Genomic DNA, 18297 nt, shown 5'->3' with positions numbered 1-18297 from the left:
AGGATTATCGATTTTGTATATATCGAAATTGGGTCATCACTAGTTTGTTTACGTTAACAACCAATAAAAATAATGCATTAACAATCATGTCGTCTATGTTCAGATATAATCTTTTGAGGAGTGTTAAGCCCTACACTCCATTCGTACCGCAACTCTCGAAATCAATGCTTCGGGTCCTTATCCAAGTTTCTGTGCACTTTATTGAGACAAAAAAGTCTTCCTCTGAGGTGCTTTCACTTGCATTAAACAAAGTAACAAATGCAGGCCATAAAATTCCGCCAAACTTTTGTGAACTTTTTACAATGGTTTTCCTGATGATGCAAATATTTTTAAGATATCCAAAAGGCGTAGTAAAACATCATGAGCTGCGAAAGTGTTTGATGGATGATTTGAAGTAAGTAATTCTATTCATTTACATACATATGTACAGAGGCGTAAACAATATTCGCACTATTCCTAAAAATAATGAAACTAATTATTTCTTTATATGTATATTAGCTTTACAGAAGAATACGTTGATGACATTTGCAAAGTTCTACTAAACCATCGGGAGATTCTGTGCAAAAACTTTTCAGAAACTAAAATGGACCGTCCTAAAATTTCCAAAATGCAGTGGAGAATTAACATTTCTTTATCTCTCAAGTAAATATAAACTTTTTTTATTTATCTAGTTTTCTGTACAAAAAAAGTTCATATTTCAGCACTGTTCACATGGATGAGCCAACCATAGTCCTTCACTTTAAACTTCAAAACAAAGAATTTCGAACTCTGGAATTACCACTATCCATGTTTCAACAAGTGCGCTACAACATCGCCCTACTTTTAAATGAATTGCAGGCGTTGCAAACCCGATCTGTTTTAAAATAAATACAATGTACATTGACTGTTATATTTAAGTCGTTTGCTTATTAAATAAATTACATGAAAAACAAAGTTCTACTTGCACAAGTATTAAGTTTTTTTTAATTCTAAATAATTTATACTCTATTTTTTTTTCAAATCTCTCGTTTGTGTTTCCTTTCCGTTCGTTTCAACAATAACATTTTTCCTCCCATCTCTTTTTATCGCCGTGTTAATCGATAATCGATTAGTTGAACAAAATGGTAAGCGACATTAATTTTGCGGTAAATAAAATATGTTATTAAATTAATTGCATTCCAGCTACCACTGTCACTGTTAAAAACGGCGCAGAGCCATCCTATGGTAAGATCGATTAGTTAAATTATTTATACGTATAACTTATGTACATTTTGGTTTCTAGTTGGTGGAGCTGAAAAATGGTGAAACTTACAATGGTCACTTGGTCAGTTGCGACTCCTGGATGAACATCAATCTGCGCGATGTAATTTGCACCTCAAAGGTAAAAGTTAAATTATCATTAGAGTCCAATTAATTAACATAATCTCCCCATGCAGGATGGCGATCGTTTTTGGCGGATGCCGGAATGCTACATCCGTGGTAGTACCATTAAATACTTGCGTATTCCCGACGAAGTCATCGACATGGTGAAGGAGGACGCGCAGGCAAAGTCACGGAACCGAACGGAGATGAACAAGAACCGTGGCGGCAACTCATCGCAAAATCAACGCGGAGGCGGCGGTGGTGGTCGACCAGGTGGTGGCAACAGAAACAATGCCGGCAATCGCAGTGGCCAAGGCTATGGAGGAGGTCCTAGCAACAATGCAATGCGCCTGGGAGGGGCGGCTGGTCAACAAGGGAATCGCCTGCCACATGCTGCCAAAAACAATAGAAAATAGTTATTGTACAGACGGCGACCGGCGTAGTAGTAGTAATAAATTCCCTTCAACCATTTAAGTCAAGTATTTATTATTAAAAAGTTGACATTTTTATACATGAAACTTTTACAAAATGATGCCCAGTCTCGATTATTTCATTCACACGAACTTCTCCTGCTTAAGCAATTGGAATGAACAGTTTTGTATATTGTTAAGCGGAATCCTTTGGGTGTAGTGCGGCCACATGTGTTGTGCCGCTTTCTAGGATCCAGAAATAAGGACACATTGCGAGAAATCATAGGCACTGACTATCCAAAGAGTGTGTGTTGCGCTTTTGTATCATGTTTGTAATTTCATTATATTCGAATTTATTTTGCCTATATTTACTTTTTAAGAAATATTTAATAAAGAGTACAGGTAAACAAATGTAATAATTGTATATTGTAGCTAAACGAATTGACGGCTTTTTAAGAACTCAAGCATGCCCTGAACATTGGCATTGACCTGTTGTTGTGGCTGCTGTTGCGACTGTCCGTTTAGCAAGTTATTGGCCATCGCTGCCATGTTGGGCATTGCCAATTGTGGCTGCTGCTGTGGCTGATTGTTGAAACCTACGATAAGGAACACCAACGTTTAAGTAATTAATTGAAATTTGTATCTGTTAAGTTCGTTTTTGGAGGCGGGAACGCACCACTTTGGGAATTTTGTTGCTGCTGTTGAGCCAAATGCTGCAAAAACATGTCCTGCTGCTGTTGAGGATGTGGTGGAATCTGGTTTTGGGGAAATGATGAAAACTGTCGAAACGAAAGTATTGCCGGATCCATTGTTGTCCAATCACTGTTGTTGTAAACTGTGTAGTAGAACGTACGAAATGTTGAATAAATTATTTCTGAATCTATATTATTAAACAGGTCCTTTTTTTGTCCTGAAATAGACTATAACTCACCCTTATTATGTGCCATTGGATGTGGTAATTGTGAATCCCCACCGCCCACGTTTTGTCCCGGATTTTGGTGCATGGCCGCCAGGTGATTCCAGTTGGCAGCCATCGGCATTTGATGCTGCCCTTGCTGCGCCATATTCATGAAGGGCATCATTTTACTCGTGTGCTGCTGGAGCCTAGACGGCCCTCCGCCCAAGCCCAAAGCATTCACATGATTAAAGCCCGGCGGGGGCATGCGTGCCCTCTGCATATTGTCCACCATCTGATGATGCGGATGCTGCTGATGATGGGGCGGTGGTACTTGAGGCTGCTGTAGCGGCGGCAACTTAGGACCGGCGGCGTTCTCCGTGTTAATACTCTGTTGTTGCACAACTTCATTCTCCATCAGTTCAGCGAGTCCCTTTTGTGTCTCAATGAAGGGATCGAAACCTGGTGTGAGGCACAAAGGTTAAACAAAGTCTATATACAATCGGAAAATCCTGCTTACCTAAGTCATCATCGACTATAGAGCTAGGCTGAGTAAACCGATTTTGTTGAGATTGCGAATTTGGGGGCTAAGAATAAAAATGAAAGCAAGTTATAAAATATATTATAGCAAATATTTTGTAGGAAAAACTCACCAGATTTTCAAACATTCCCATCAGCCTCTGCTTCTGAGGCTGCTGTTGTGAGTTAATAAGTCCTAAAAATGTGACAAATTATAAGAAAATCTAGTGGAATTAAGAAACAAGTCTTGGCTTCAAACCATTTTCCACAAAAGGCGAAGAATTCAGTCGATTGTTCTCCATGAAGGCCGCCACACGCTGTGGCTCATTGCCATTCATCTGCGGCGTGTTGTGTCCATTAAGATACGGATGGTGTGCCGATGATTGTTGTTGTGTTTTATGGAAATCAAAGAACTTGGACATGTTGCCGCCAAACAGATTATCACCTGCCTGCTGCTGCTGTTGCTGAAGCAGTTGCTGCTGTAAGAGAGCATGGGCCTGAGCTCGATTTAAATCAAGAGAATTGCCCTGGAAATGGCTAAGAAAATCTGAAAAAAAAAAAATATATATATATACATAAATATAAGTTGTATACTTTTTTCCAGTTAAAAACTCACCATTTGCAGGTCCATTGATCTGCGATATATTATTCGCAAAGTTGTTACGTTTCTGTAGCTCGTGCATGCGAAGGAACTCCTCCTGCTGATGCAATACTTGCTGATGGTGATGCTGCTGCTGCTGTTGCAGATGCTGCTGCTGCAGCAGTTGCTCCTCCACATGCCTCGTATTGCGTAACATCACATTTTTAAAGGCTTCCTCCCATTCTGAAAATATTTAAATATAAAAGGTATATAAAGGATTTACATTTATTTTATTATAGTTTTAAATAGGAATTATTTATAGAATGCAAATAACTAATTACCATTTGCATTTGATGCCTTTTGAATTCCATCAATATCTGTTGTGTTGTGACCGAAAAGATAAAAAAAAAGATAAATATATAATTAATATTTTACAGGCAAACAGAATTAATAAATTGTTGGTTATCTCGCTTTTCACACTCTTACCGTTCACCAAGTCTGGCAAATGAGACTGTCGCATCTCCAAATCTAGCTTATTCTTGATTAAGGGCGCTTGCTGGAATGATGACGATGAGAAGAAGCTGGGCGCATCATCGAATATGTTGAGCTTAGACAGAGCATCTGTAATTAAAAGATTGATTAGGGAATTGCCAGTTAAGAGTGAAATTAGGACTCGTACCAGTCACTTGGCTACCGATCTCCTCCAGATCTAGGGGTTCTTCTGCGGGCTCTTCGGGCAAACAGCCGCCTGCTTCCTGACTACTACTGTTTGGCGCAACAGAAGGGCTGCTGCTGCTAATGGTCTCGCTAGCCACTGGTGTCGAACCAGACGACACATTCGGCTCGGACTCGACGCTAGCCTCTTTGCTATTATCGGCCTCCTCCTCTTCCTCCGGGATCTGTACACTTTCTGGCTGGCTCTCCGAATTCACACTATTGCACTTCTCCTCCTGGAAATCACTCTTTTCACTTACACTACTCTCTGTGGAGACATGACCCTCGCTATTTTCGCTACACGAGCTGAGAGATCTTTCAACGTTTGCAGCTGCCGCTGCCACTGCTGCTGCTGCTGTCGCTGCTAATCTCTTTTGTGGTAAACTATCTTCACAGCTATCATCCGTGGCTTCTGTTTGCTTCTTTTGTATTGTTATACCCTCTACTCTTGGCTCCACTCGCTCCGTCTGCTTGGGCGCTGGTCCAGTATCCTTGCTTTTCTTCTGCTCCTTAGCCCGATCCTTTCTCGATCGATTATTACTGGAGCTGTGCGTTGTTTCCGCCTTGGTAGCAGGGGGCGGCGGTGCTTCCGCTGTTGCTGCCTCGGCGAATGTCTCGGTATTTGTGCTGCCTCTCGTTTCGGGAACATTGTTCTCCTTATTTGAGGCATTGGAATTACCATTACCACTATTCTTATTCTTCGTTTTATTCTTTTCGTGTCGCTTCTCGTTTCTCAGCTTTTCCCTTTTACTTTTGCTACTGGAATTTGAATTCGCATTCGCCGCCTCCCTTCCATTGATAGGCGAAACCGATAAGCTGGGCCACGCCTCCTTTTGCTGAACATTATTCGCTGATCCTCCTCCGTTGGTAGTATTCGCACCTGCGGTTCCTCCTCCCGCTGCGGATCCCGACGACGATGACGAGGATGAGGCAGACGACGATGACGGAATTGCGCCTATTTTGGGTTTATTATCAGTTCATTTAGTTGCCAGTTTGCGATAAAATTACCATTTGCTTTAGAAGCAGCGCCGTTACCATTTATAATACCTGCTGTATTCGGTCCAGATGACGCAATAAGAGTATCATGCAGTCGCTTCTCATACTCCTGATGCTTTCCCTGATGCATTTCCTACAGGAAGCATAAGCATATATTATAAAATATATGAAATGTAATATACATTGGCTGTGGCGATAACTACCTCTTTTGTGAAGCTGGCCTCGGGATCCCCCAGCTCGTGTAAGTACATACAGTCGCCCTTGGGACACTGCTGGTTCTTCATAAAGTGGCTGCAGTATTTTGTTGTTCCCAAGCTGGTCTTTATGAGTCGCCCGTCGATCATAATGTTGTTGACGCTCTGAATGGCCCGCAAGGCGTCCGAATTGTGAACGTATGTAACATAGGCCGAGGCAGATGGACCCTTTAATTTGAAAGTTAATGTAAATAAGTAAACAAGATAGAATCAGTAGGATTCGGCTTGGCCGAAACTATGGATACCCTTGCAGATTTTAGATTCAGAGGAAACTAATAATTTGCGCATACAATACTTGATTTTTGGCTGTAGCCCACCTGTTCTGGTCCCTAAAAAAATAAAAAGTTTTAGATTTTAACACCAAATTTCGCCTTGAATAAATGTACAAAATAATTCAACATATATACAGATATATTACGTGTAGTTTTCGCTTACCCGATCAGAGGTAATTAACCAAATTTGGAATTCAAAATAAATTTTGATAATCTGTTTTTCGATTTCAATGAGAACATCTCAATGTGGACAAGTTCTCAGGGAAACCAACCTAAAAACAAATGCTCATCAACTCGGGTATTGGTGGACAGACCACCGTAAATATTTAAAAATATAGGAATAGGTAAATAAATAATTGAATCTTACAACTCTTACCTGGACCCCGGCATACGTGGTACTTGGATTTATAACGACTTTATGAATTTTCCCATATTTACCAAAATACTCATGTTTCTTTAATATCTGTAAAAGTCACAATCACAATGTTAGTACGTTCTCAATTCAAGCTCTAGCTCAACCTACGTCTGCGTCAGCAAGTCGCGGTGGCAAACCAACAACGAAAACCAAGTTCTTTTGGACCACACGCACGTTTGCCAGGTGCTTTCGGTTCTCCGTGATCTTCTGTTTTCGCTGCTGATCCCTCTGGCGTTTCTGAGACTTGAAGGCAATCATCTAAAGATATTGGGAAAGTATTTGGCATGAGAATGTGACAGAAATGTTAAAGCGATCATGAACTCACTTCTTCCTGCGTTAGCGGCTTAAAGTCAGCCGGATTCTCAGGATATTCCTTCCTACATGCCGGACACAGCTTGTTCTCATCCGTGCGGATTCTATGCCAACAGAATCGGCAGATCTAGGAAATAACAAATAAATTTCATTTGGGCCAAAGAGGATTGTGTTTGGGGTGCTATGCCCACCTGGTAGCCGCAGGTGCAGGGGAAAAATGTCAGATCGTCCACCTCCAGAGGCTCCATGCACAAGGGACACTCGACGGCGTCATCATTACTGCTCAGGCCGTTCATTTTTTCAGGTGTAGTTTACGAATTCCCAGTGCTAAATTTTAATTTTTTGGGAACCAATCTGAAAAATATGTAATACAGAAAAAATAATTAAAGTTGTGACACCTACGTCAAGGTGAGATAGTTCATTAAGAACTTGAGCCTCTGTGCCCCAACATATTCTCCCTAATTTATATCAAAAATAAATCATGATTCATCAAAACATTGCAATTTGTATTTTGCACACTATGAAAACAAGTTTACGAGACTCGACACCTGTGGATAAACCTTGCGTCTTCTGTTTCATTCCAGCAATAACAATAATTTCCAAAGAAAAAAAGTTGGAAACACGGATCGATCGCGGGTGATGAATCATTTTCATAACTGTTCTTGGTTTATACATCGTTTGGACCAATGTTGATTACATCCACTTTCATGTTTACGGTTTCGGTAGGTGTCTCTCGTATATATACAAATGGCACCCACATGCACACGAATGTATGCATGTATGCACGACCGTCTGCACGCATACAAACAAGTGTATTTTTAAATATGGATACCTTTTCATAACAGAGATCAAGAAAGATTTTAACGTATCCACTTAAATATGTACGTTTTCACAGGAACAAGTTACAGCTTTGTTCTTCTTTGTAGAAAAGAAAGTATTAATAACCGGTGGTATGTATGTGTTCAATATGTGTGACCAGTATGCAATATTTATCCGTTGCAACAACAAAAAATACATTTTAGATGTACATCAGTAATTTGTTAACCTACTATAAATGCGCACATAAGCACTATTACATACATGTACACACGTAGCACGTACATTTCTTTTTGCTACCACCACTATTCACAAACATGCACTGTTTTACGTGAACAAATTTGGGCAAGAGCTCCCGAAACGCATAACAAATTGCATGGGAAGTCGATTTATAAGGGAATAACAATAAGCAAATAGGAAATAAAAACGATAAATGTACATAAGCGAGTATATACATACACATATGTATGTACACGTAACACGTATGATTGTAGGTGTGATGTAGGTTTTCCTTTATTCACTCTGAATACTTGATGGATATTCAATTTGGAATTGAAATTTCTGTTTGTTGCTCCTGAACGCTTTTTAATATTATTATGAATACTTGGTAGCAAACGTATCAAACGAAAGTACTAAGGCTAAAAATAAACGCAAAGTAAACGAATGGATTCGCCAAATTAAAGACTTCAATTTTTTTCACACGAAACATTCGATATACGCACATTCACAACTCGATAACTTGGAGTAAAAATACCAGATTGGAGATGGGATTGGTATAGCTATGGGCTAGCTATCTTAATACTAAAATAGGTTTTTTTTTGTGGGTTTAAGATAATATTATGTTTTTTTTTAAGAATTTAGTTTTAGTTAAGCTCAATTGACAACACTGACCTAAAATCTGGCCATTTTCCCTACCGACTGGGAATTCGACCCCGTTTTACTTACCTTCTACCCCATTGCTACATTTGACACTGTTTGGAAGTAAAACTTATATTTGACATTAACCGCTAGGCAAAATGTAATCTTCAGATCTGGTCACATTGCTAAGAAAAGACAACACTGAGCTCCAAAGAATTCGCGTTTTTACCTCGAAGCACCTGATAAATTCTTAAAATGGTACGTTACCGGTTTAATATATAGTACACAGTATCAAATTTTTATTAATAATTAAAAAATTTGCATTTTAAACAATTAGTGGTATACACTCGCACAACGTTGTAGAATAATATTGTGCAGTTATGGAAGTATGTGTGGCAAAATTGTTTCTGGAAATTTAACATTCATTCGACCTCTCTCTCCCTGCTAATCTTTAAAAGCCAATCTGACGTAAATTCAAACATACATACACACAAATGTACGGCGTTGAAGAGCTTAAAATGATTTTGAATGCAGGCTAATTGGCAATTGACTAAGATAAAACAATTTGTTGTTCCTTGTTGTACATTTTTCCAGCGCAGATAACTCTTATATAAACTGCATACCCCCACATATATATGTATATATACATATGTAGTTGATTGCGGGCCGGAAAAGCAAAGTCCAAAAACAGTTCAAATGTCATATCTTATCATAATTGGTAAACACACCAGAAGTTCCGGCTTAAAATCCATCAGCAAATTGCATTGTTTTTTCCTCCCCCACACGCATCTGTGTCTATTGTGAACGCGAACGTTGCATTTGTATGTGTGAATAGGGAAAACAAGGACAAGGGTTAATTGCCAGCAACCTGTGCCCTACATTTACTTGATTTCTTAGCAAAGGATTAACTGAGATTGCGTAACAAGGATGGGGTAGAATCGATTTTTTTTATTATATTAAGATCATGTTCCAATTAATTATAGAGTATCTGCAAGTCGTATTCCACTCTAACCTGACACTAAATAAACACTAGTGATATATTTGTTTGTTGTAGGCTATCATATTTACACTTGATGTTCTGATTCGCCAGAGAAATCCTTTTATTTAAATGTTGATGTTGTGTGCCAACTGTCTAAAAATAAATAATCTAATAAATTCGGATGGAAAATGCACCATTCTGATTAATGTATAATTAGCGCAGCTGCAGTCTATACTTAGCTGTAATTTCTGTCGTAAATATTTATTAAAATGGGCAGAAAGTAACCAAGTATGTATGCATCTTTAGGGATAATATGTGCAGACATATGTACAAGTAAAAGAAATCCCTATTTAACAAGACTCTTAAACGCTTTCAACCCATTTTCCAGGCTGAACCAATTCGCGTTGTGGTGACTGGAGCTGCTGGCCAGATTGCCTACTCCCTCCTGTACATGGTGGCCCGCGGCGAGGTCTTCGGCAAGGAGCAGCCCATCATTCTCCATCTGCTGGATATTCCGCCTATGGTCGGTGTGCTAGAGGGTGTGGTCATGGAGCTGGCCGATTGTGCTCTGCCGCTACTTGTGGAGGTTGTGCCAACCACCGACCCGGCTGTTGGTTTCAAGGATGTGTCGGCCGCCTTCCTGGTGGGTGCCATGCCCCGCAAGGAGGGAATGGAGCGCAAGGATTTGCTCTCTGCGAACGTGAAGATCTTTAGGACGCAGGGCCAGGCACTGGACAAGTTCGCCAAGAAGGATGTGAAAGTGCTGGTCGTCGGTAATCCGGCCAATACCAACGCTTTGGTGTGCTCTTCGTATGCCCCATCCATTCCACGGGAGAACTTCTCGGCAATGACCCGGCTGGACCAGAATCGTGCCACCTCCCAGATCGCCGCCAAGTTGGGTGTACCCATTTCCGCAGTTAACAACATCATCATCTGGGGAAACCACTCCTCGACTCAGTATCCCGATGCTGGCCAGGGCAAGGTCACAGTCAACGGTTCCTCAAAATCGGTGGTTGAGGCTGTGAACGATACGGCCTATCTGCAGGGTGCCTTCGTCGAGACGGTCCAGAAGCGCGGAGCTGCGGTGATCGCCGCCCGCAAGATGTCATCGGCCATGTCGGCGGCCAAGGCCGCATGCGATCACATGCACGACTGGTGGAACGGCACTGCTCCCGGCAAGTTCGCCTCGATGGGCGTCTTCTCCGACGGCAGCTATGGCTCGCCCAAGGATGTGATCTTCTCCTTCCCCGTGGAGATCAAGAACAAGCAGTGGAAGATCGTCGAGGGCCTCACACTCAGCGACTTTGCCAAGACCAAGTTGAGCGTAACTGGCAAAGAGCTACAGGAGGAGAAGGACGAGGCGCTGTCTGTATTGGATTCGAATGTGTCCAACTTGTAGAAGAGTAGGTGACATTAAGCCGGAATTATTAATTTCATAGTTGTGCATTTAGGAACAAAGTTCATGGCAATAAAAACGATTTGTAAATAATGTCAAAAGTCTATGCTGCTTCAAGGACATGGGAGTTAATGCTAAGTTCGTGAATAAGTTTTTTCTTGGCATCGATTTCAATATCAACTTTGATTACATGATATGAAATAGAGTCCTTAGGAGTTCTATAAAAGAGATGAATCATCGTTTAAATTCGAAGTGGATAGATTATCCAACAAGGATTTCGGGGATATACATTTTTCGGATAATCATTATTTACGGTCCCTGTTTTAACTCGATATATCAAACTTAACCGGTATATGTGCCTATCTATATATGTACATCCCAAATACAAACAGGGGTCCTTTCACTTTAGCCAAGTCACAACTTAAATTTTACAAACAAATAAAATCGACAGCTTTAGACAAATATTATTAAGGTATAAACGTGATATTATACCATTTATTCATAACGAAATTATATTGAAGTCATGAAGTCTAAGAATTGTACAAGTTAGTTTGATGAAGATGTAATGTTGTTATAAGCGGTGTAAAATGTACCAAAAGCTAAGAAAAGATCGGGGCAAATGTGAGAATGTATGATATAGAATTCAAAGTCTTCCATGTCATGCATTCTCGGGGAATATAACAACATTAACTATGCATTAACTTCACTTTCCATCTCAGTTATTATTTATATATTATAATGATGGCTTCGTTTCTTTTTTTTCTTAATTCCGGCTGCCCTAACTCTAGCGAAAAATATATGTATATATACGTATAATTAATTAAAGTATATGCAACACACACGACCGCGTGTCTCTTTGAAGCCTTAAGTTTTAACTACAACAATTACCAGCTAAGGATCTTAGATAACGATTAATTTTCCGTGGCTTTTCACCGTCGTTATGTGCAAAATGTCGCTCTGTAATCACACACAAGAAGAACATTTGTAACACAATATAAAATATATATATTAATATGGACATATTTATTCCTTAGCTCTCTCGGGAATATATAGAAGTAAGTCTATGTGTTGTGTGTTGTGTTTTTCTTTTTCTTTTTTTTTTTCATTTCTTTTATTATAAAACTATTTTTTGTTTTTACTTAATTATGTCGTTATGTTGTATGCATTGTATTTTGTATGTATGTATATATAAAAAAATATGGCTACGGTGATATATATCGCACAAAATAAACAAATAATTAATATTAAAATCGAAAAACATTCTAAAAGAAACGAAAATGATCTTCCCAAGGTTATTAAACATAATGGAACAGCTATATACAATCGTTGTTTAAAAAAAGAGCAATAGAGAGTGTGTGTGTGTGTGTTGTGGATTGGCAATCATTTGGGCGCTTTTCTTCTTTTTTTTATACTTGTTTTTAGTTTTTTAATTTTTATATTTGTTGTTGTATGCGTGGGTGTATTTAAAAGTGTTGTACATGGGATTTTTGTTGTGGCTGCAATTTGGGAGGACGACGACAACGCCAGAACATATTGCTTAAAACCTGATTCTCCACCAGTTCCAAGCTTGCTGCCGAGTACTTGGCCTCAATACATTCGGTTTTTATGGAAGAGAGGGACGACGACGACGATGGATGGTTCCTGCTTGGTGCATGCTATTGCGGAAGCTGGACGTGCCCGAGCTGCGATTGCTGCTGCTGCTGCTGTTGCTGCAAATGTGGTGGCAGGACGCCGCTGGCGGCCTGGTTGACGGGTAGGGATATGGTCATGCTACTGATGGTCTGCGCAGGCTGGCTGTGATAACTGCTCCCAGGACCACCGCCTCCTCCTCCGCCCGGCTGTGGTTGCGGTATCATGTGATGCTGCTGAGCACTTAGCTTCGGTCCATCCTCGGCCTTCTCCTCCTCGCGCCGCTTCAAGCACGCCGCCTTCGGATTCAGATTACGCTCGCGTACCTGCTGCTCCAGAGTCATAATCACTTCAACGGCCATATTTAAAATGCCCAGCTTCGTCTGCGGCTTGTCCGACTTCAGGTGCGTCATACACATCCGTCCCAGCTCCTTCAGCGCCTCATTTATATCCCGAATCCGAATCCTCTCGCGTGCATTGTTTGCCTGCCGTCGCTCCTTTTCGCGAATGGCCTTTACCGCCGGCTCGGCGTCGTCGTCATCCTCAGCCGACGAGCAGTAGCGACGCGGTCTCTTCGACCCCTTCGAGCCCGAATGCTGCCCCATTTGTCCCGAATTCGAGGACTCAATAGAGCTAGTTGGCTTCGTGTCCGAAGAAATGTCCAAACTGGTCAGACTTGAGGTGGTAGTGGAGACGCCTGCTGGGACCACTGACGCCGTCGCATTGCTAATGGCCGTGTGCTCCTTCCGCTTTTTCGCTTGCTTTGACGACGTGGACGCAGCACCGCTGCGATCTAGCTTTAGGCTAGCCAGACTGCCTCCAGCCTGACCCGCAGCTGCTGCGCCCAAGGCCAGCACCTCGTGGACCAAGGCCGCATTGGAGCCGGCATTTCCACCGCCGCTGCCCAGATGCGACGACGGCGGCGAGTTCGGCACGAAGGAAGCCAACGCCGCATCCATGTTGTCGATTGAGGCCAACGACTGATTGACGCCGGCCAGCATCTCCGGTTCGCAGTGATTCCGTAGCACATTTAGAGCATCATCCAGACGCTCCTCCATGCGCACTCCCTGGAACACTGAGGCCATTGTGTGTAGACTGGACACAGGAACCATATCGTTGGCATAGCTTGAACTGGCGCCGCCGCCGCCACTGCCATTTCGCACCGAATGACCCCAGCCAGCGGTTCCAGAAACGGACGGCTCTCCGACGACCACCGATTGGGTCAAAGGCGGCGGCGAGTTAACAGGCGTGGAGGGGTTTGAGCCGAAACTACTAATACTTTGATCCGCCGGCATATACATCTGCTGTTGCCTCAGGGCCGCTGCCGAAGAGTTACCAGCTCCGGCCACCTTCACGCTGGCCCCGCCGCCGCCGCCACCACCACTGAACGCTTCCGAACTCTGCACCGCAGGACTGTTCTGCTGACTGTGATGGCCATGGGCGTGGGGCAGGACGTGGGCGTGAGCGTGGGGCAGGGCGTGCGGATGTGTTAGGGAGGAATGTGGATGCGGCGCGGTGTGGTTGAGCGAGTGATGGCCAAGCGGTCCAGCCGTGGACAGTGCACTGTGCTGTGCTTGTACTGTGTGGTTGTGGTTGTGATTGTGGGCTTGCGGCGAGTTGAACACGGCTGGGGAATTAACGTTAACTGGAGCCTGCTGCTGCTGCTGCTGTCCACCGGCAGAGCTGGCACGGAAGGAGCTCATCGGCGGCAATGCCGTGGACACTGGACAGAGCATGCCGTCGGCGCCCATACCAAGTCCTTCCGCCTGATGCACCTGCTGCTGTTGTTGGTCCAGAGCGTGCGACGATAGCGGACCGCTATTCTGGTATGCCGCTGCCTGGCCCATATAGCTATTGTTACCGCTGCCCACCATTTGACCCGACTGGCACCACGGTCCTCCTCCTCCGCTGCTGGCGGCAACGGCGGCAGCTGAATCAAAATACTGATCGACGGTCGAGGCATTGGCGAAGCGATTGTTGTTGCCCCCGTTTCCTGCATCGTGCATCGAGCTAAAGTCACTGGGGTACATGCCATTCTCTACGCCGAGGCCGCCATACGGCGAATGGTATCCCCCGCCGCCGCTGCGATCCGCTCCAACTGTTCCCGTGGGCTGCTTGTTGGCTATCTTGTTAAAGCAGTTCTGGAACACCTCATACAAGTGCATCGGCTCGTCGTCACTGGTCGCCATTTCAGCAATAGATCTGCAAGCAAGCAACAGAGATCGTATGTTAGTTTTCGTTTGTTGAGAATGATTGATTATTATTTTGTTAAGACAAATCAATAATTATTTAATTAAGCTTTGGATATTACAATTTTTTTTATTTTAAAAATTAATAAAGTAGTAAAAATCGATTTTTTAGTGTATATGCTTAAAAGAGATTTATTTAACTTAAATTTCTGGCATTAAGTTTACTAAAATAAAATTAATTTTCGAAATTTAAAAGGTATATAGATCTAATTTAAAGTCCAAATTAAAAAAGTATACGTAGACATTTTAAATCTTAAAAAATTTTAAATATTTATCTTGAAAATACAAATTGTTCAAAAGACCTATTTTAATATAAAAAGTTGCAACATTTAATTCATGTATAGTTTAACAGAAAAAAATATATATACCTATTATTTTTACGACATAATATTTTCATAATTGCACAAATTAATATAATAAAATAATAATATATAGCGTTAGGAAAAAACATCTTTAATATTATTCTGTTGATCTAAACATTTCCGAAATAGTGTTTACCAATGTAATAATAACAACTTTTATTTATATTTATTCACATATTTAGTAATTTTTGTATGAATATGTTTCCTACACCTGATATTCTCTCTTAAAAGGCGTACGCTACATGAGATTTACACGTATGTATGTACGTACATCATATACAACTTGTGAATCCGATGCAGAAAATTAAAAATATGTATTAAATTTATATCACATATAAATAAATCAAACACACACACAAACCTGACGAAAGTAACTTATTCATGTGATGTTACACCTATGCATTTATACATAAGCAGTTACTTTGTTTACGAGCATTCGTACATGCATACATACAAACATGTGTATGTATGCAGAATCATGAAAATGGTATCCACATACAATAAAAAGTGAAATAAATTCGTGCATAACTTTGTACATGTATTGGTATATGCACAAACACATACGCAAATGCAAAGCCAAATGCAACAAAAAACAATTTAAACAAAAACAAAATAACTAAAACATACTCTGGGACCTGTAGTTCAGTTTAAAAGTTTTATGAAAAGTACTCACCCTAATGTCCACTGTAAATTCTATGTATGCAATTCCTTTTGTTGCAGCGAGAGTGTTGACGTCGAGCCACAGCCTATGTATTACATATACATTTTTGTTGTATTAATACCGAGAATCCTTATACTTGATTGCGATTGGTAAATTTACCCAATTTCTTTTCGTTTCTTTATAATGTCGTCCAGTCAACTTCAACTAGTAAGATTATGTGTGTTGTGGGATTATATTAAAATGCACAGCTAAAAACGAACTGTTTTGCGATAAACTCTTCGTTTACACATTGTAAGTACGCACGACACTTGAGTTAATTGATTTATTCCACTGCGCTCTTGCGAATTTAAACTATAAGTACAAAAATTCTTTATTTATCAAATTTCAGCTCGTTTTAATTTTCGTGTGCTCGGGATCGCCATCTTTGTTCTCTTCGTGCGTCATCTGTAGCGTTGCGTTTCGATAGCCCCTGAATGAATATTTCGATAATTTGGTGTTTGTCACCTTTCCACTTTTTGACTTGCTTGCGAATTTTTATTAATTTGTACACTTTTAAGTATATTAAATAGTTCATTAAATTAAAATAAATTAAATTATTGCAGGCTTATAATTTTTTTTAAATTCAAATATTTTAGTATTTTTTTTATATGTTTTTGTTTTTTTTTTTCTCTCATATAAATATATTTATACATTTGGTATATATATTAAATCATTTGTTTAATATTTGTATATTATATAAATTAAACTCTTATTCAAATGTGAAAATAAAATAAATCGCTTTAAAGATAACAAACGAGTTCAACCAAACCTGTTGCAAAAAATATTGGATTTTAACAATATACCAAAATTAGCTGAACAATTTTGTTCCTTTCATTCCTTTTAAGATAATTAAAACTATAACTATACCTTTATATAAAACCATTTTTTTAATTGGAACACGGATCATGTATTTAAACATAAAAAAAAATTAAAAATCAATGAAGTGGTATGGTCACTTTAAACGGTGGACTGAAAAGTATTTTTATTTATTATTATTTAAATGTTATAACTTTAAATTTTTCTAAATCAAAAATTGTATAATTTTTTCCATTATCCTGTTTAGGATCTTGTTAGCAAATTTAGTAATTATTAAATTACACAAAAATGTCTTACCTCGGAGTAGGTGGAAATATTAAAAAGAAAAACAAAGTATAATAATATGTGTTTTATATTTTGCAAAGTTTTATTCAGATAGCTCAAAAAATCCTGATTTTTGTATGTTATCAGTACCAGGTGCCTTTTACACTGTCGCTTAATCTCACTGTTGCAACTTGCAAGGTGTTCACTCTGGAACTCGCTTTTGAGGTCAGCTGTTTTTTCGTAAATGTACCAATATCTCTTAAACTTTCCGAGACTAAAAGTAAAATCTCCGAAGAAATTAAATTTTATAGCCCGACAGACATGGCTAACTCAACTCATCTGTCAATGCTGAATATGAATTACATAGCTATAAATATAATCACGACACATATTTAACAATTAATGGAAAATGAACAACAAATTAAACTTTATTGTAAGAAAAGGAGGACGGGAACGATATAAGTTATATTTAGCTCCATCGGTAGTGTGCGTAGGCGCGGTTGCTTTCACATTGCCTGTGCAAGTCGTCTTTTCGCTTTACTACCCTCCCCTGTCCATGGGCAGCGTCCAGTATCTCCCAGGCCAGCTTCTCCGGTAGGGAGACTTTACGCTCCTTTTCGCGGGCCGCTTCCAAGAGCCATTTCATGGCCAGGAAATACGACCGTTTTGTCGTTATGGGCACAGGCACTTGGTAGTTCACTCCACCTCGTTTAATGGCAGTCACTTGGAGCAACGGTCGGCAATTTTCGACTGCTTGCTTCAGCAGCGTTTCAGCATTGGTGTTGATCTTATCCTTGTCGTCGCCCTTGGCCAGATTCATGTGCTCCGTTTGGGTGCGTTTGATAAGTTCCATCGTCTTTGACAGAAGCGATCTGGCCAAAGCACTATTTCCTTTTTTCGTTATATAATTCACCATCTTCTCCTTGGTATCGTCATGGAAGACGGTATCTGAAGCCTTGTTGACGGCCGCCTTGATTGGAACATGATGAAGCTTTGCCAATTCGCTTTTTTGCTCAATCTGTTTATTTTTTTGTACAACCGGTTCAGCGTAATGTTGAGGATACACCGACATTCGACGAATACAGCTAAAATAATACATATATTATATTCCATTGAATTGAATTTTGCAAATGAGTAGGACTCACCTGAAGCCTGATGATTTAACAGCAAGTCTGCTTAAAAATGACATATTGACATTCTTTTTCGTCAGGAACAAATACAAACTTTGTTAAATAAATGTATGTTTCGTAGCAAGCATGTAACAACGTCAAGATAACGACAAATGGGCCTATGTAGTTGGAACGAGTGAAACTGAAACAAAAAATAATTGGAAGGGGAAATATTTTACATCAAATGTTAAACTACTTTTAAAGTTTTGGATCGTTAAATATAAAAAGTATTGTTTGTTACGAAAACAAAAAAATTAAGCAAACTTTTATTTTATAACTGTTATTGTATAATAAAAACATAATATAATAATAAATGCATAAATATTTTAATGAAAAAAATCTATCTTTTCT

General features: G+C 40.2%; 6 protein-coding genes across 11 annotated transcripts; 3 read left to right on the top strand and 3 right to left on the bottom strand.

Moving 5' to 3' along the window:
• The first annotated feature begins 22 nt into the window (after window positions 1–22).
• On the top strand, window positions 23–936 carry LSm-4 (Like Sm protein 4). Its single transcript, XM_017170337.2, has 3 exons — window positions 23–394; window positions 499–642; window positions 702–936. The coding sequence occupies exons 1-3, from the start codon at window positions 87–89 to the stop codon at window positions 865–867; spliced, it is 618 nt and encodes a 205-aa protein (XP_017025826.1). The 5' UTR covers window positions 23–86; the 3' UTR covers window positions 868–936.
• Window positions 937–998: 62 nt separating this feature from the next.
• On the top strand, window positions 999–1815 carry LOC108077129 (U6 snRNA-associated Sm-like protein LSm4). Its single transcript, XM_017170339.3, has 4 exons — window positions 999–1103; window positions 1162–1203; window positions 1262–1360; window positions 1416–1815. The coding sequence occupies exons 1-4, from the start codon at window positions 1101–1103 to the stop codon at window positions 1755–1757; spliced, it is 486 nt and encodes a 161-aa protein (XP_017025828.1). The 5' UTR covers window positions 999–1100; the 3' UTR covers window positions 1758–1815.
• Window positions 1816–1935: 120 nt separating this feature from the next.
• Window positions 1936–8205, bottom strand: Cnot4 (CCR4-NOT transcription complex subunit 4). 6 transcript variants are annotated; one of them, XM_017170332.3, is made up of 17 exons: window positions 7984–8205; window positions 6900–7062; window positions 6722–6835; window positions 6505–6654; window positions 6349–6444; window positions 5659–5877; window positions 5495–5588; window positions 4425–5414; window positions 4232–4366; window positions 4087–4122; window positions 3782–3988; window positions 3425–3712; window positions 3300–3361; window positions 3167–3233; window positions 2683–3108; window positions 2428–2586; window positions 1936–2347 (listed from the first exon to the last, which is right to left on the bottom strand). In XM_017170332.3, the coding sequence occupies exons 2-17, from the start codon at window positions 7002–7004 to the stop codon at window positions 2184–2186; spliced, it is 3312 nt and encodes a 1103-aa protein (XP_017025821.1). In that variant the 5' UTR covers window positions 7005–7062; window positions 7984–8205; the 3' UTR covers window positions 1936–2183. The 6 variants fall into 6 exon arrangements, with proteins under 6 accessions (XP_017025821.1, XP_017025823.1, XP_017025822.1 ...); XM_017170334.3 differs by having other exon boundaries at window positions 5507–5588; XM_017170333.3 differs by having other exon boundaries at window positions 6358–6444.
• Window positions 8206–8495: 290 nt separating this feature from the next.
• Window positions 8496–10850, top strand: Mdh1 (malate dehydrogenase 1). Its single transcript, XM_017170324.3, has 2 exons — window positions 8496–8640; window positions 9750–10850. The coding sequence occupies exons 1-2, from the start codon at window positions 8638–8640 to the stop codon at window positions 10758–10760; spliced, it is 1014 nt and encodes a 337-aa protein (XP_017025813.1). The 5' UTR covers window positions 8496–8637; the 3' UTR covers window positions 10761–10850.
• A 369-nt stretch (window positions 10851–11219) lies between these two features.
• da (transcription factor daughterless) lies at window positions 11220–16108 on the bottom strand. The gene is made up of 2 exons (XM_017170322.3): window positions 15671–16108; window positions 11220–14588 (listed from the first exon to the last, which is right to left on the bottom strand). The coding sequence occupies exon 2, from the start codon at window positions 14573–14575 to the stop codon at window positions 12413–12415; it is 2163 nt and encodes a 720-aa protein (XP_017025811.1). The 5' UTR covers window positions 14576–14588; window positions 15671–16108; the 3' UTR covers window positions 11220–12412.
• A 1068-nt stretch (window positions 16109–17176) lies between these two features.
• Window positions 17177–18073, bottom strand: mRpS7 (mitochondrial ribosomal protein S7). Its single transcript, XM_017170451.3, has 2 exons — window positions 17923–18073; window positions 17177–17862 (listed from the first exon to the last, which is right to left on the bottom strand). The coding sequence occupies exons 1-2, from the start codon at window positions 17964–17966 to the stop codon at window positions 17247–17249; spliced, it is 660 nt and encodes a 219-aa protein (XP_017025940.1). The 5' UTR covers window positions 17967–18073; the 3' UTR covers window positions 17177–17246.
• Window positions 18074–18297: the final 224 nt, after the last annotated feature.

This window comes from Drosophila kikkawai, chromosome 2L (genome assembly GCF_030179895.1).
Source record: "Drosophila kikkawai strain 14028-0561.14 chromosome 2L, DkikHiC1v2, whole genome shotgun sequence".
Taxonomy (NCBI): Eukaryota; Metazoa; Arthropoda; class Insecta; order Diptera; family Drosophilidae; genus Drosophila; species Drosophila kikkawai.
This window is presented reverse-complemented; position numbering and strand designations above follow the sequence as displayed.